Source organism: Agelaius phoeniceus, chromosome 7 (assembly GCF_051311805.1).
Source record: "Agelaius phoeniceus isolate bAgePho1 chromosome 7, bAgePho1.hap1, whole genome shotgun sequence".
NCBI lineage: Eukaryota > Metazoa > Chordata > Aves > Passeriformes > Icteridae > Agelaius > Agelaius phoeniceus.
The window spans coordinates 39,743,060-39,759,583 of record NC_135271.1 but is presented as its reverse complement, the minus strand read 5'-3'; the positions used below and the strand labels follow the sequence as shown (position 1 = coordinate 39,759,583).

Here is a 16,524-nt window from a genome sequence, read left to right as displayed (position 1 = left end):
TTTAGGAGACAGCCTGTAAGCACTGGCTGTGTTCTCACTGCGTAGGAGATTCACACAGTGAGGCAGATTTATGTTTTATTGAAAACCTTGCTACTGCCTTTAGTTCTTTGCTGCAAGTGACACGCACTGAATACATTTTTATCTTCTCTCTATTTTCAGGAAGAGATGGCACCTCTTCCCACCTGGTGACACCAGTTTCCTTTATCCTACCAGGATCCCTTATGAGGAATCCAGCATATTCAGCAAAGTCAACATTGCCAACCCTGATCTGAAACGCTTTCCCAAGTTTAGGAACTCAACAGCCCATGTTGTTACACTCAGTCCAGGACAGGTACCACTTACATACAAGCTTCACATTACTTAATATTCTATTTAACTGCCTAATTAAGGGCTAGGAAATCTTAACAAACTGACTGTGGAACTTCCTTCTTCCTCCACTCCACATTCAGACCTTAGAGATTTCTCTCAGCACAGAAACTTTCTTCACTGACAGTTGTTTGCCTCAACTTTTTAGTACAAAAACTGCAGACATTTGGAGAGCGATCAATCAGCTGCCTGATTCATAGATCAGAGTTCAATCAGCTGCCTGATTCCATACAACCACCTGTCTTGCAACCACCTCAAATTTGTCTACTTCAGAACTTTCTTGAACTCTGACCTGTCTACTCTGACAGCAGTATGTTCCATAAAATGCATTTGGTTAATGAGTATATAGAGCTAGCAAAGGAACTCATATTTTGGTAGTGAATAGCCTTCACCTGTTGCTTTAATAAATACTTTAATGATGATACTTGCTTTTAGAGTGCACACCATTCACAGGTTTCATGGTGCTTTCCAGGGCTGTGAGGATGTTTTTAATCCTGCTTTACTGAGAAGGTTCAGGTGCCTGGCCTACAGTCACACAGGCAGGCAGCAGCAGTGTGAGAGTAGGGCTCAGGACTCTTGATTCCCAGTCTCCTGCTGTAAATAGTGTCCTTCTTTATTTAATCAGCAAGGCCTGTATTTGGAGTCTGAATTACCCTTTTTCATTTGTTCAGCCGTGCATGTCCTGCTAAGGCACTGCTGTGCATCTCAAACTGTCAGGCCCTTCCAAAGGAATTTTGCAATGGTCATTGCTCAGACAGTGGAGTTGCTGCTTCTGGAACCCTTTTACCATTCTCCTACCAGATATCGTCACCTCTTTTGACCTGCCAGCTCAACAACTTGTATGAGTATTCCCCTGTCCCTAACTGGCAAACCTAGCTGCCTTCAACAATTTAAAGAATGGATTTTTGCTAATTAAGTTAATTTTGAGGAGGCAGAGTGGGGCAGGATAGTAGCTTCCAACAAAAGAATGATACCCTTCAACTGGAAGTGTAATGCTCTGCACTTGGTACAGATGCAAATGGGGAATCTATGATCAGCCTTTACTGTTTGCACTACATTAGCTCATACTCATACTCCTAAAGCAAATCATTAGTTTCACATTCAGCAATTTGTAAAGTTGCAGCAGTCAGTAATTGAAAGCACAAAGAACAAATTTTTACTATTGATAAAAATGCCACATCTATTCAGCACTGCGTTATCCCTGATCCCCAATACTATTTGAATTTATAATCTCCTTTGCAATGATCAAGTGCACTAGTGAACCTTTAATATGATCTTAATTTTAATTAGGCTTAAAGCAATTACAAATTAATCTTGCTAGGAATAAAGATCTTGAGCCAGCTCAGTAATAGAATTTGTCTGCATTGCCATGAACAAGATACTGTTTGGATTTCCTGGGGGGCAAAGTAATGTAGAAGCAATGATGGAGCAGTGAGGTATTGCCTTTGTCCATTTTATCAGTGCTTTCTGTGTGGTGCTGGCCAGCATCTCATCCAGAAGCTTTCAGGGCAGGTGGCTGGGAGCTGCAGCCGTTTGATGGAAAGGAATGACCTAGAAGAACTCCTTTTTCAACAAGGGAGAGAATTCCTAAATAATGTCTTGATATGTGCTTAACAGTGGTTTTCACTTAGAATTAGCCCAATTACTGCAGAATTTGTAGGCATCTTTATTTCGTGATAAAATGTAGCATCTCCACTCATTCCCAGAGGGTATGCAGAACATTTTGGATTATTGTAACAATAAAAGGCTGAAAAAATGAAGACAAAGGTGTTCTTAGGTATTCAGGAGAGCAGCTGCATGTAGAGTGAGTGCAGGTTTGAATATCAAAAACTTAATGTGTCTAATGCCACCTTCTGGTCGATGTTTGCCACCAGCCATTTTTCTGCCTGAAAGCAGAATTCCTTCATGTAACATTGTGCCAGTGCACAGAGTGTACAGTCAGTTAGAGCCTTTGTGCCCTTCCACTGTATTGTTCAAAGGTGAACCTCTATTATGAATTTTGGTAGCTGATTGAGAATTAAGGTTTTATAAGGTTTCATCCTGTACCTGACCACTGGCTGTCAGCTGCATTTCAACAGACATAACTTCTGTTTATACATCAGTGATCTGTTCTGAAACAAATTATGAAAACATTTAGATGTCAAGCTTACTCAAATAGGCAGCTGAGTAGTGGAAGGGCTTGCAGCAGTACATGACTATATTCACTATATCCATGAAGTTACAAGTTCAAGTTGTGTCACACAAATGTAGGGGGTCCTTATAAATGTTTGGACCTGGTCACCTCTGTGATGGTTGCAAAGCTGAGGATTAAGTATGGAGCAGCATTTCTAGTAACACCTTGGTCACCTCTGTGATGGTTGCAAAGCTGAGGATTAAGTATGGAGCAGCATTTCTAGTAACACCTTGATTCTTTCTCAAATATACAAATACCCCCTAAAAGACCAGAAATGGGACAAACCACATCTGTTCTTGTATCCTCTACCCATGCTCTGGGAAAAGTGTTAAGAGAGTTAGGGATCTGTCACCCTCAGCTTAAATCCTGTTCAGGACAGGTGTCCTATTTGCCATCAGTGGCACCTGGCACCTCAACAAGGTAGTTCATCCTTCCTGTCTTACATAATTACAGTCCTGCCCATTCCCTACATTCATCCCACCTTGTCCTTCAGCACAGGCTGTAGAAGGAGCCTATGCACATAGGTGCTTAACCTTTTTGATGATTAAAAATAGGAAAGATGAATACCACCTGAAAAAGCTACAAAAAACTGAGATGCTGTACAAGGATAAAATCATTGATCATTCTTTCCTCTGCCCCACTTCTCACTGACTTCTGGCTTCCTTCCTGCTCTCTAATGTAATTGCTCTTAATCCATCTCCCTGTTAATCCATATCCACATAACCAGACAATGGTAGGGAGACTATAAAGTGATCTGAGTTTATCTGAAGGGATGGAGAGCAAGCAGCTGCCCCTCTGTGCCCCTGTGAGCAATCCCATTCCCCCCTTGCTACCCTAGGCAGGTGCTGCTGAGGCAGAGCTTGCCTGCCCTGTGGCCTGGCCCTGTGCCCCAGTGCAGCCTGGGGCCAGAGGAGCTGCAGGGCAGAAGTGCAGGGAAAGGCCTAAATGAGGTAGCCAAGAGGCACATTGGGTCTGAGAAGGATGCCCTCCCTCTGGCCTTGAAAAATATTGTCATTGGATGGGAAAAAAACTATTTTAGAAAAAGATGAACGTTACTGCTTGCTGGTTCTTACCATGTCCTGCTGCTCAGACGCTCCCCTCCCCTGCTTCTGCTTACCTGCTTTCTCAAAGTCTAAAAGAAACACATTTATGTGGCCACAAATACAGTTGTCACTCAGTTCCTGTGTTTAGCTGCAGGATTTCTCTTTCTGGGCTTCTGCTGCAGAATCTAACACACCATGGGATCCTGCTCAGCAGCAGAGCTCCCAACAGTGCAGACAAACCTCTGACTTCTAACCTAACCCTGAGCAAGAAGAAATCTTCATGAAGTCAGGGAGGGATTTCCCTGTGTGCTGCCTTTAAAGAAAGGGTGTGAGAACTTTAGGTTGGGCTTAAGTGAGGAACAGAAAAACACACAGCCTGGATAGCCAAGAAAAATATAATTGATACCAAAGAAAAGTGGTTTAGTAAGTCAAGAAATGCAGTAATTCAAAGGTAGTGTGTAATGTTCCAGCTCAAAGTATACAAAAGACTTTTTAAAAGGGCTTACAGTAAAAAAACCTACTTTTATTGGAGAATAATTTAAGTGATTTTACTAAAAGAGAATTCAGAGTTGGCCACACCATTATGCATAGTAGGTGGCTGGTAATTCTGCTCTGGGGAAGGAATAAAGAGTTTTCATGTGGGAGACTGCAGAGCTGGCCCCAAGTCACCCCATAGAGAAGGCAGACAGCCCAACCCAACCTCAGGACACCAGAACTATGATTTCCATCACAGAAGAAGCAGAAGAGTCCAGGAGCTGAATTTATGCTAGGATTGGTGGAAAAACACTGCTCAAGCTACAACACATATGGAGAACCCCATGAATGCCTCAAAAGCCAGGGAAATGGAAGGTCAAAGCTGCAATTCCCTGACTCTGCTTCTCCACCTCTTCCCTGAGCTTCCCTCATTCTCTCACCTGGGTCACTGTGGGCATGGCCTGATGCAGCCCCACTCCCTCCTCTTCACTGTGCCTTTCCCCATGGCTGTGCCTGTGTTTCTGACCCCCGTCACCCTTGGAGCTCTGCTTCAGTGGACACGAAGACAGCAGGAGGGAGGAGGAGGAGGCAGGGTGAGAAGCACCTTCCAAGCACCAGGACAGCCAGGCTCCAGCTGGGATGAGGCATAGGCTGGGGCAGCAGTGCTCAGACAGTCCTCAGGTGCTTTCCCACAGAATTGGCTATGCCTGCACCTACTTCATTTTATTTTTCATTGCCATGGTTGCAAACACTTCTGGGATCTCCTTGGGTCCCCCCGTGGCTCAGTGTCTTTATCTTCCCGTGACACTGGCTTCCTTTTTGTGTGCATTTACCTAAATATCTTTTTCTAATGAGCAGAAATTTCTTGGTATAATATTTCACTTCAGGGTATGCTCTCTTTTTGAAGCAATTCCACCTTTGCCCTACCTTTGCACTGTATCAAGTTAATCATGTCCACTGAGAATTCAAACCTGCTCTGTTCTCTGTGCTGTACAAGTCTTCAGCATTGCTCCACTTGCTCTCCCAACTGTTCCCTTGGTTTCTTTCCTCACATTACAGCATCTCATTTTATCTTTTCTGGGACTTCTGTCCTACTTTAGCTTCATTTGCTATATTTGGCTGTCACTAGCCTAAATATTAAAATTATCTGATTGGTTACTGTTTAGATCAGTATCTTCCCAGCATGAATAAAGTTAGATAAGTTCTGTGGAAAGCAACCTAGCACAAGATTATCTCTTAGCTTGGAGTAGTTCTGTCTTGCTATTGCATTTTACATTTTCCCTGTAAAATGTTTGCTGCATTTGTGTGTGTTGTTTCACTGTGGCTTACTTTTATGTTACCTATAGGAATCTGTGTCCCATATTCATAAACATATGGAAGTCTGGTTTTTTTAATTGTGAAATTGATCCTTAGAGGCAGCGGTGGTGGTTTTTTTGGTTTGTTTTCATTTTATTGTGCTTCTGTTTGCTTCTAATTTGAAAACCTAACCTAGAAGAATACTAGTTTGTAAATGTAGAAGAATCCTATCTTTCTTTTCTGGGTTGTTGGGGGTTTTGGGTTTTTTTTTTTTTGGTCTTGTTAGTTCTACTCTCTTGCCAGCTGTATTTTTTGGTTTTAATTACCTTTTGCCATTTCTTCATCTTCCTTAAAATTTTAGTCCTTTTGCTTTTTGATAATTTCAATTTTCTTGTTGCTCTAAATCCTAATTTTAACAAGCATAAGCTTGTTCAACAATAGAAGAGAGACAGCAAATGTCTTTATGGACCCTCTTTTGCCTATTTGAGTCACAGCTCTGTAGCTCTCCTATAAACTGCATCAGCAAACAGTGCCAGCTGCAGAGAGACACAGCTTTGCAGTTGTTACCTTTAACCTGCTGGCAAAGGAAACCTGATTAGTCTCTAAAGGACCAAGTTCCTCCTCTTTGGTTTGAAAACCCAGGACAAGCTGTGGGGATTGTATTTTCCTTCTGGCTGTACCTGCTCTCTCCAAAGCAATTCTGTCTCCATTTTGCATGTGAGTCATGTGGAGCCAGCACACTCCATGCCTAATTGCCTTCTTGGTTTTCCAGGCAGCATCTCTTACTGAAACATTTATACATTTCCCTTAATCTGTCTCTTGCTCATGTTCCCTTGCTACCTGGTCCCTCTGCACCACCTCCCCAGTGTCTGCTGCCCTCCTCCACGTGCTGGAGCTCCCTGTTCTGCACAGGGCTCACAGGAAGGATCCCGCCGGTGCAAACAGCCGCTCACGGGAGCTCTGCTTTCTTCTGCTGTAACACAGCGTTTGCTAGGGTTCAGCATTACACCCAGTCACTTGGAGGGCACCCAGAGTCTAGCAGAGTTCAGTGTAAAATCCCCTATAGAGCAGATGAGCATTTGGGGAGTGGGTTTGTATGATTTTGCAGTCAGTGAAACTGGAAAACACTTCCTTACAGATAAATCAATTGCTGCTAATGCAACTGCACTGTTCATTTAAAGTCGATGTTTCCTTGATAAAAACAAAACTCTGAAACTTGTTCAGCAGAGAAAACATGTTTTGGCTGCAGTCTGTAGGGTTTCATACACTTACATATCAGGACTAACCAGTGATATTTTTAAAATAATGACCCTCCACTGACTGACTTCCTTTTCTGTTCTGTGTGCTGTACTGGATTAAAGAATAATTTCCAAATGATTTTGACCTTTGGAGAGCCAATGCTTCTTTTTGTTTGACTTAAATTTAAGTCTGTGGAGAACATTTTGTCATCTGGCCCAAAAAAATAAGAGTGTTCCAAGTGTCCTGTAAGTGTTTGCAGGACTGGTGCCATTGTTTCCCCCACAGACATTTTCTCATGAGGTGTGTTTTGATGTAATGAAGCACAGGGCTATCTGGGTAGCAGAACATCCTTCTAAGTAATTTGTGTCTACCAAGAGAAAGAACTGTCTGCAATTCAGATACAGATCATTGCTTCACTTTCCCCATTGTGAAGTATATATTTTTATCTGTCTCTGACCATTTTTATAACTTGTCAAAAAATATCTTTTATGCTTTCCTTGATAGCTCCATGTTACTCTAATGTTAAGTAATCTGCAAAGCTTGTCCTCTATCATCAAAACAACATCAGTGTCTTGTACCATAAAAACCATGGGTGGGAATCAATTTTATGTCACAGCTATCATCCTGATATTGTTGTAAAGCTCTGATCTAAACTAGATTGTCCCAGAAATCATGACATTTTCTTTTAAAAGCCTGTCTACTAAAAGTGACAAATTTAATACTGGTGATTATTCACCAGAATTAAAGCTGCATTTTGTCACCTAGTCACCTAGATGAGCATAGGCATGCCTGCTTTTTTGGGAAAACCAGCTGGCAGTCCTACAGGAACTGGGAATTTTGCTCAGTTGGAGAGTCTACAAAAGAATTTCTGCTTGGCTGAGAGTCTCTCTGAAGTCCTGATGTACTGCTGCACAGCTGCACCCCCTCTGTACTGCTGGACTTTGCTTACCCACAGCAGTTAAAGGTTACAGTCCTGCTTGGGACTGTATGGGAAGGAGTTTGGATGAAAGGTAGTTCTGGATCGTGTCCATGTCTTACATGATAGTATTGATAGAGTGGGCATTTAGTTCTTGAGAAAAGGCTCTTTAAAAGAGAGAAATAAATATCACCTCTCGCCTGTGTCCTTGCCTCAGTCCTGTCTCTACATCCCACATCACCTAAATTAAAAAACTGTGTCTTTCTTCAGGCTTCTGCTTGTTCCCTAATGCAATGTCTGCACTTCCAGGTCCTCCTCGTCCCAAGGCACTGGTGGCACTATGTGGAATCCATTGATCCTGTCACTGTCAGCATCAACTCTTGGATTGAACTGGTATTTTCCTTTTAATGTCCTGGGGGTGTAGCACGAGGGATTTCCGTCCCTTGCCTGCCAGTTTCAGTCCTGTTGGGTGTGTTGTGTTCAGAGGCTGGGGAGGGAAGAGCCCTTATGGATACATTTTATCTGGGAGAACCTTTCAAGGTTCCAGATCTGAAGCCCCAGTTCAGCAGAAATCCCCTTTCAAGTTCACTTCAATCAAGTAAACAATTAAACACAAGCTAAATTTTCATGCCTAATTTCTTAAGGGCCAGCCAGCTTTGTGCTGAATAGAGAACAAAAAACCAGGAACTTCACCTCAAGGACAAGCTTATGTGCAAAGCTAAATTAGAATTTAAATCAGATTAATGTGAATAGGAAGGGAGGAGAAGAAGATTTTTGAATTTTCATTCCTCTGTGATAGTTTTGCTTTGGCTGAAGTTGGATTTCCTCATGTATTAAAATAATTTTCTTCTCCCTGGGGTTTGATTTTTCTTGCTTATGCTAACCAGTATATATGGGATGGTTCCAGGGATATTATAAAATCATCGAATAGTTTGGGTTGGAAGGGACCTTTAAAGGTTGTCTAGTCCAATCACTCTACAAGGAGCAGGGACATATTCCACTAGATCACCTCAATACTCCAGAAGATTTTCTGACTGACATTACTTTATTATTAATCCTAGGTTAATATTAAAAAAAAAAAAACAACTTTTGAAATGGCCTGTGAAATGGCCTCACTAAAATACTCACTGCCTTTTTTTTTTTCCTACTTCTAAAAGCTATATTAGACTGGAAATCTGCAGGGGAAAGAACACATGCTTTCAGCTGCTGTTCCAAGACCAGAGAATGCATTTCTCATACCAACATCAAACCAAGCAGAGCACAGGAACTCACTTGGGTATTTCCCTCATGGAGAAATTTTTGAGGTGAAACCTGTGTATTTAGCAAGGGCATCAGGCCCACAGCCCGGACCAGGCTCTCACACAGCCCTAAACGCAGTCAGGCTGTTTGCAGGGCCAGAGAAAGCACCAATTATATTGTAGAGCAGCCACTTAAGCCTGCCTTGAATTTGAGCCTTTGAGGTAATTCAGAGGAACTGGCTGTGGGCCTTGGGCTTGGGAAGGTCCTGATGTCAGCACACACTTGTGCCCTAAGCTGGGCCTCACAAGCTGTCCCCCTCTGGAGGAGCAGGCTGTGGTGGGATCAGCTTGGCTGGTAGCTCCCAGGTGCTGGGGTGGGGCCTGAGCATTTCTAGCTGTTCTTATGTGTTGCAAGGAAAAAAAAGACCTCTGTCATAAAGGTCTTGCAGAAGTCACCAAGATCCTGTTTGGTGCCAGCAGGAGTCAGTTATGTGTGGTGTCATAAGCAGAGGAGTGTTTGGTGGATCTTGCCAATAAACAACACACACCCTCCCCAGATATCAGTATCTGTCATGAGCAAATGTGGCTATTGCAGCCCAGGTGAAAGGTCCTTACAGAAACCACCCCTGCAGCTGATGATGCAGCATTGTTTGTGAGGTGTTGGGCACTTCCATCTATAAAATAAATTCTGACATGGATTCTGAAAGACAATTCTGAGAACATTTGCATTACCAAACCAAGCAGTTCTTGCTCACAGCTGTTACCAGCTGCTTTCATATTGACAGATGTGAATCACACCAACAATTACAGTCCCAGTGAAACCATTAATTATATTGGCAAGAGTCTAGAGTAGAAATTTAATTTGTTTTCAGCTGGATGTGAGCTACCCAAAAGTATTCCTTGCTTTCTAACATACTATCATGCAATCAGTACAGCCCTGTTGTTCTGCAGGCCAGGATGAATACCAACAATGCAACACCTTAAATAGTTTCCACATGTCGATACCAAACTCTGTATTTTGCTGGTTTTTTATACAAGGCCATTTAAAAGCCTAGCATCCAAACCCACGAAATACCAAGAGCACTTCCCCCTGCTTCTATCCCAAATTCTGCTTAGGGCTCCAGGACAAATTGTTGCCTTCAGCCCTCATACTAGCCAGATGTGTGGTTTGCTTGACAGGTTCCCTGGAGCCACAGTTAGACTGGTCAGGGCTGTGGGTTGACCATGTTGCATCTTCCCTCCAAAACAAACACATCTGAGCATCTCAATTAAATCAGATATATGCATCCACTTCTAGGTACTTGTCATTGAGATAACAAAACCACCATCCTGTTTGGAGAGTCTACCATTCCTTCTGTATACAAGAAACTTAAATGGGAAAGAAAGCCAAGATCCTATAAAGTTTTTTTTCTGCTATCCTAACCTAGCCAGTATCCAGCTGTCCAAGGGGGGGCCATGAAGGAACTGAAGGCCTGAAACAAAGAGTCTATTATTAAGTTAGTAAGTCAATTTTCAGTTTTGCAGGAGAGTTTTCAGAGAAAATATGCTTTTCCTTCTGGTGATGTTCAAAAGTGCAGCAGTTTGTCAGCTGCTGTTACATGATAAAATGTTTCCCAAATTTCCTCAAGATTCACTTTTGTGCTTGTGTAGTCCTTAGATAGCTGCTGCCTTGCTATAACATCCTGTGTGTTTTAATTGCTTAAATTAGACATAATATGTAGATATAAAAATGTGCTATGTACTTCTATGGCTCTTCTAAAGAGCTGTTTAAATGCACACATTAATTAAATGCTAATATTGCATTATAATTTCAAGCACCAGATTCAATTAACAAAACACTAATAAGGGAAAAGATTATATACACATACTATTTTTTGCAAATCCTTATTCAGATGAGCAGTCCCACCAAAGCCTGTACTGTCACCTGTTTTGGGGGCTGTGCACAGGAAGAGAGTCTGAAACCTTCCACTGACTTCATATGCATGAGTGTGGCTTTCAAACTAAGGCCATCTATGTTTTTCCTAAGATCTTTCAGCTTTCTGCAGAGACCCATGAGCTAATCTATCCCCTAAAACCTTCTGTTCTCTTGAGGCAGGATGCAGATCATGAAGCCCGTGTAGGGGAGGCAATAACTCGAATGCTGGTATGCGCCATAAAATCAGCAGAAAATCCCAGTGATGGAGATCTCTGGCTAAATCCCACGGAGGTAAGCCTTCTACTGCTCTCATTATAGCAGCAATAACAAAGAATTACTGACATTTTGGTTAGCTCCCCCTGAGTCTTTATGCTGCTTTGAGAAAAAGAGTTTTTAAGTTCCGTCCCTTCATGTAGCAAAAGTAATTCATGGAAAATAATCACGCAAGGCTGAATCGAAACATTGCTCCTTTTAACTGAGTGTATTCTGGGTGTTTTCTTAGGTTGAGGCAACATCCCATGAAATCAATCTTCAGTACCTGAATAAAGCAGTGTCTGCATACCTCAAGTGTCAGGAGACAAGTGTGTCAGGACAGGCACGTTCCAGCAGCAGTGGTGCAAAGCAGAAGACAAACACCTCGTGCAAGAGGAAGAGAAGGGAAGTTTTCAGCTGTGAACCAGAGAGCTGCACATTACTAACCCAGGAATGTGACTTTCCTGCACCCAAAACAGAAGAGCTGCAGAAAATACCTTTTGGGCCTCATCTTATTCAGGTTTTACCAGAGTCTCACAAAACCAGTGTGGTGGGTGCAGTTGCAGTTGGAAGTGATGGTGGAGATCTTCTCCATGAAAATGAAGAACATTTTGGAAAATTACAGAGCAAGAGGAAGAGATTGCTAATGAGTAATGACTGTGAGACAGCTGCACATCAAATGGATTCAGACTGCAGTCCATGCACCTCACAAACAGCCCTTTCTACCAATGACTTGTTAGACTGTCTGGTTAATCCTCGTGTCATCAGTTTAGTGGCTCAGCTGCTGTTGGAGAGAATGAGAGTGTGATGCCGGAGTGCTTTATCATTGCTGAAACAGAAATCAAACAGCAGCCTTGTTCTCCATGTTTAAGATCTGTAATAATTGAATGTTCCATTTCAAGTAATTTTTAGGTACAGACAGACACAGTTAATGGTTAAGTGCAGGTTGAAGTTGAGCTGAAAGAAGAATAACTGGTTAGTGATGGCTGGGAAGAGAAAGGTATGTTTAGTCAGGGAGCTGCTCAATGTTATGAACAAGAGAGAGCACACACAGTCACACTCCCACTGTGCTGTGCAGGTGGGATCTTCACAGTGTTCTACAGCTCTGAGCTGGAAAACAAGTATAGCTTGATGATGGATAGCAGAGGGAGTGCTGGGACATTGTCACAGCAAAGGGGAACCAAGGGTGGGAGCAGATAGACTGACTGTAGACTGCAGTCCTTGACCACATTTAAAGTAAAATGGTCAATAAGCAATCAGTTGATTACATTAGAAATAATTTCAGGTAAACCTAAACCTCAGCCAAGAGACAATGCACTCAGTAATGCATCTACTTCTTCCCTTCTACTAAATAACTTCAGTTCTGTCACAAAGCTCTAGGTTGGAGTGAGACAAAAGCCCTTAGCAAGAAAGTAGCCTTTAGCTAGTTTGGAAACTCTTGAAGGTGAGAGAGTAAGGGCATTGGGAAGTTCCTGCTATTATTTATTTAAAGCCAGATGTGCACAGTCCCCTATCTCTAAGAAACAAAGCAAAACAGCTATGATTTTTACCTCTGTCCTTCTCTTTACCATAACAATCAAAATGTATTAATTTTTTTCTTTTGGTTGTAAATGGTTGCTGTACAAGATCATCCTTTCTTCAAAGGATAGTAATCCTTGGATGTGTTTTTGAAGGCTGGGTTGTTCTTTGATTGAAATGTAGGGAACATGAAATATAGGCAAGAAGTTTGTTAACTCTGAATCTATGCATGGAGGCTTGAACAAAACCTGGGAAGAAAGCTGCTGGCATCTTCCAGGATGCTCTCACCTCCTCTGATTTCTGTTTGTGGTGGCAACAGAGGCATTCTCCCTAGCTGCAGTTTCAAGAGACAGCTTCAGGGACAGCTCCTGTGAAACCTGTGCTTTTAAAATGTCTCTTTGCTTGTGTCTGCTAGAGACCAAGGAGCCAGTTTCTATCATCAGCCTGTTCCCATAGTCCTAACTTTCCACCACCAGCACTCCAGCTGGTATTTCCTTTGCTTGGTGTGTGTTCCCTGCTAAATACATGAAGCTAGTGCTGTTTTCACGAAGATCACCTTCCACTAATTTATAGCTGAAAAATCCTGATTGCAAAGGTGCTTTCTCTCTGCTTTTATTCAGATTGCATTGTTGGCAGGGCCCTGATGAATTATGGTAAGGGCTTTAGATATGCACCAGTAGATCAGAAATTCAAGGGAACCTTGCCATTTCAAAAATCTCCCCAAAAACCTAATACACTTGGAAGAGGATTAAGTTGAAAAGGCTCAAGGGTTCACGTTTAACAAGCACAGAAACCTTACCCTGATAGAAACAGAGCTGTGTGTGTAGTTAGCTGGAGACCCTGGCTTTGAAGAGTGGCTGTGAGTTAGCAGCAGAGGCCACATGAGCTCCATCTCTGACCCACAAATGGGCAGTTTCCAGTGTCCTGCTCTGCCCTGGTAATTGGGCTCAGACCCTGGTAACACCTCAGCAATGTGAGAAAATCCACTGTTCTTGTTTCATGTTTCTACACCAAAGGGTCTCAGCAGGGTTGCACCCTTGCAACCAGACCAGAATTTAATAAACAATCCTGTTGATACAGTTCCTGTTTGTGTGGTGGCACTGCTGTGACAAAGGGATTTGGTCAGGAATCACTTAGGAAACATCTTGGTCATCTCTGCTGCCTTTAGTGATTCACCAGGCTCATAGGGAGCTGTCTGTGGAACAGGGCAGACCCATTTTGAGGCACAGGCACATCTCAGCAGAGCTGGGTTTAGCAAGACCCTGCTCATGTCCTACTGCTGGGCCTGCCTTTCCCAGGCTGACCAGAGGGGCTGGGACCAGCTAGAGAGCTCTGCTGCTGGGAGCAGTTACACTGGGAAGGAAGAGTTACAAATGCCTCATTTTAATTCACTGAGCAAAAATAGTCTTGCAATAAAAAAGCTTTTATGTCTAGAACAGATAGAGGTGGGGGAGGAGAAGCACAGGCACTAAAGTGGAGGAGGATGGCAGCATCATCTTCCAGTCCCCACAGTGTGAACTTGCTTAGCTTAAGCTTGCCTCCCAACACATAGATCATCTTAACATACCCCACAAAATCCACACTGAACATTTCATCCCAGTGTATTCCAAATGACTGTCCTTGGAAAAGCTCACTGAACATGTCAGGGGTCTCTGTAGGACTTGCCCTGATCACATGCCTGTGCCAGAGGAGCCATCTCAGGCTCAGTGTAGGAGCAGCAGCATTCTCCCAAGGCTGAGCTGTGTTCAGTCACATCCCTCACCACTCCAATCACACCCTCTCTGTCTGGGGACAGTCACAGTTTATGCCTGTCCAGGTGCAGCCCATGATTTAAGGGCCAGGCTGTGGCCAGAAGCCATTAAGCCAAGGGGACAGGGAGAAGAGCGAGTGAGGCTGTTTAGGATGCAAGGCAAAAGCACCAGAAGGACTTTGTGTCTCAGAGGTGCAATATAAAATCTCAGCCATACACTCTGCACACGGGGGCAGAGAGAGAAATGACCACAAATTCAGCAAGTCACGTATGGCAAATGGCTTGCGCACCAGCAAGAGAAATTTATGGCTCTGACCCGATTTGCAGCGTGCCGAGCGCCACCGTTCCTGACGCCGCTTCTAAATTCATGGCCGCTGCGTGCAGAAGCTCAGACAAGTTTCTACATATTCATAGCGTTAAAAATAAATGATTCCTGATCTCTCTGGTGACAGCCTGTCTCCAAGAAGAGCAGGAACCCAGTGCTAGCCCTCTGCAACTGCTGATAGAAACTTTCTCCCCAAGAAGGAGATTTCCCACTCACTGTCAGCAGTGGGCACGGCAGCAGTTGAGATCATAGCCCAGAGCCATCACCAGGGTGGTCACAGTGGTGACATCGTGTCATCTCTGCTGTAGCTGAGTGACAGTAAGAGATGGACGCTGCAGGGACTGGTGTTGAAGTCAAAGCCTTGCTCCAGCCCAGGGCCAGTCCCAGCAGCAGGATGGAGCAGCACATTCATCTCCCCACACACATCCAGGCTGCTCTTGGCTGGTGGAGACCCTCTGTGTTCCCTGCCCCAGCACCAGGTTTGCAGAGTGGTTCATGGGCCAGCCTGGGTTATCTCTCCTGGACTGACTGGCATTGCTACTCACTGGCCCTGAGCACCACCCTCACTGAAAGGAATCTGCAAAAACCACACCCAGGTCTCACAGTCTCAGCTCTCAAGTGAGCAGGAAGGGAAAACCCCAAATAACAACCTCTTCCAGAGTTTCAGTCTTCTCTGGAAGTCCTCCCCACTAAATTTCTGTAGGTACCACTGGGTTTCACAGTGCTACTGCCCCCATTAGCCTCTCCCAGAACTTCTGCTGTGGCTCAATTTTCTTGATGCCACAAGAGCAGCTCAGCTGCAGAGCTGTGACATATGTTATCATGTAAAATTAACCATAAATTAAGCTTTTAACTAACAAACATGGCATATTGAAGAGGCAGAAGAGAATCCTTCCACAGTGCTAATTGCCCTTTAAAATAAAAGTAGTGCTACAATTCAGTCTGTTTGCCAGCTAGTAAGCTCCTTGCTGTGTTTCTCAGCTGCAAATGTGAGCTGTTTGGGTGTTTGGCATGAGCAGGCTTCCACTCATGGGAGTTTCCTCCATGGGACATTTCCAGTATGGCTGATGGGGAAAGACCTCTGCAAACAAGTGGCCTGGTTTTACCATCTGGTTCATCCAGATGGGGGAGGAAAAGGACCCTAAATCTCCTGTACCATATTCTTCTGTCCTCCAGACAGAGAGGCCTGACCCACAGCAAGATGGGGACACACTTTGCCACGCTGGCTGAAGGGGCAGTGGGATGATGGCATCTCTGACTAAAGAGCCACACATTTCAGAGCTGTGTTTTCGGTGACATCCCAAGTGGATGCTCCCACCAAACATTAATTTCTCCATCTAATTAGTGGGGCTCGTCCACCTTAGTGGGATGACTGGGAGCTGGAAGTTCTGGTCACCTTGGAATAGCCAGTTTGGGAGGAACACAGCACCCAAGGCTCCAGGGGGAACTGTAGGACTGTGGGGACAGAGGTGGCAAGTGCTGTGCAGCAGTGGTAGGGAAAGGATTTTTGTGAGTCTCCCAGAGGCTCAGAGAACACAAGCAGAAACCCTGGAGCTCTCTGACCTCCCAGTGCCCCTGTGCTGAGGGACCTGGGGAGCCCTGGAGCTGGTGAAAGTGTCTCACAAGCCAGAAGTGTTGCTTTGCAGCCAAATCTCACACCCATCACAGCTCTCCTGGTCCTTGCATTAATTTACAGGGGCAGTGTCATAGAAAAGACATGGCCAGCTCCCTGCTCAGTACCTATTACAGATTCTTAGTGAAACCTAGCTCTAGGTTTTGAGGGCACAGACTTTGCTGCTTCCAAAGCTCTGGTGGTATTGTCCCAGCAATGAGTTCTCATTCCTTGAGATGACCTACGAAAACCACTTTGTGAAGGTCTGAATCTGATACTTTCAGCGCTGAAGAACTTTTAAATCCAATTTCACAGCAAAAGAGGTGGCTCCACACCTTTCCAGATCAGAAAGGTTGATTGTAAAACAGGTTTTTATCTCCCTGGTAGATACTTGAATCATGTAGAGT

General features: G+C 43.8%; 1 protein-coding gene across 1 annotated transcript in view; it reads left to right on the top strand.

Moving 5' to 3' along the window:
- HSPBAP1 (HSPB1 associated protein 1) overlaps nucleotides 1-13,512 on the top strand; it is a 37,361-nt gene extending 23,849 nt beyond the window's left edge. The window contains exons 5-8 of the mRNA XM_054636391.2: nucleotides 160-331; nucleotides 7,817-7,900; nucleotides 10,841-10,951; nucleotides 11,163-13,512. Of these exons, the coding sequence (XP_054492366.2) occupies nucleotides 160-331; nucleotides 7,817-7,900; nucleotides 10,841-10,951; nucleotides 11,163-11,720 (925 nt within the window). The 3' untranslated portion in view covers nucleotides 11,721-13,512. The remainder of the gene's footprint in view (nucleotides 1-159; nucleotides 332-7,816; nucleotides 7,901-10,840; nucleotides 10,952-11,162) is intronic.
- Nucleotides 13,513-16,524: the final 3,012 nt, after the last annotated feature.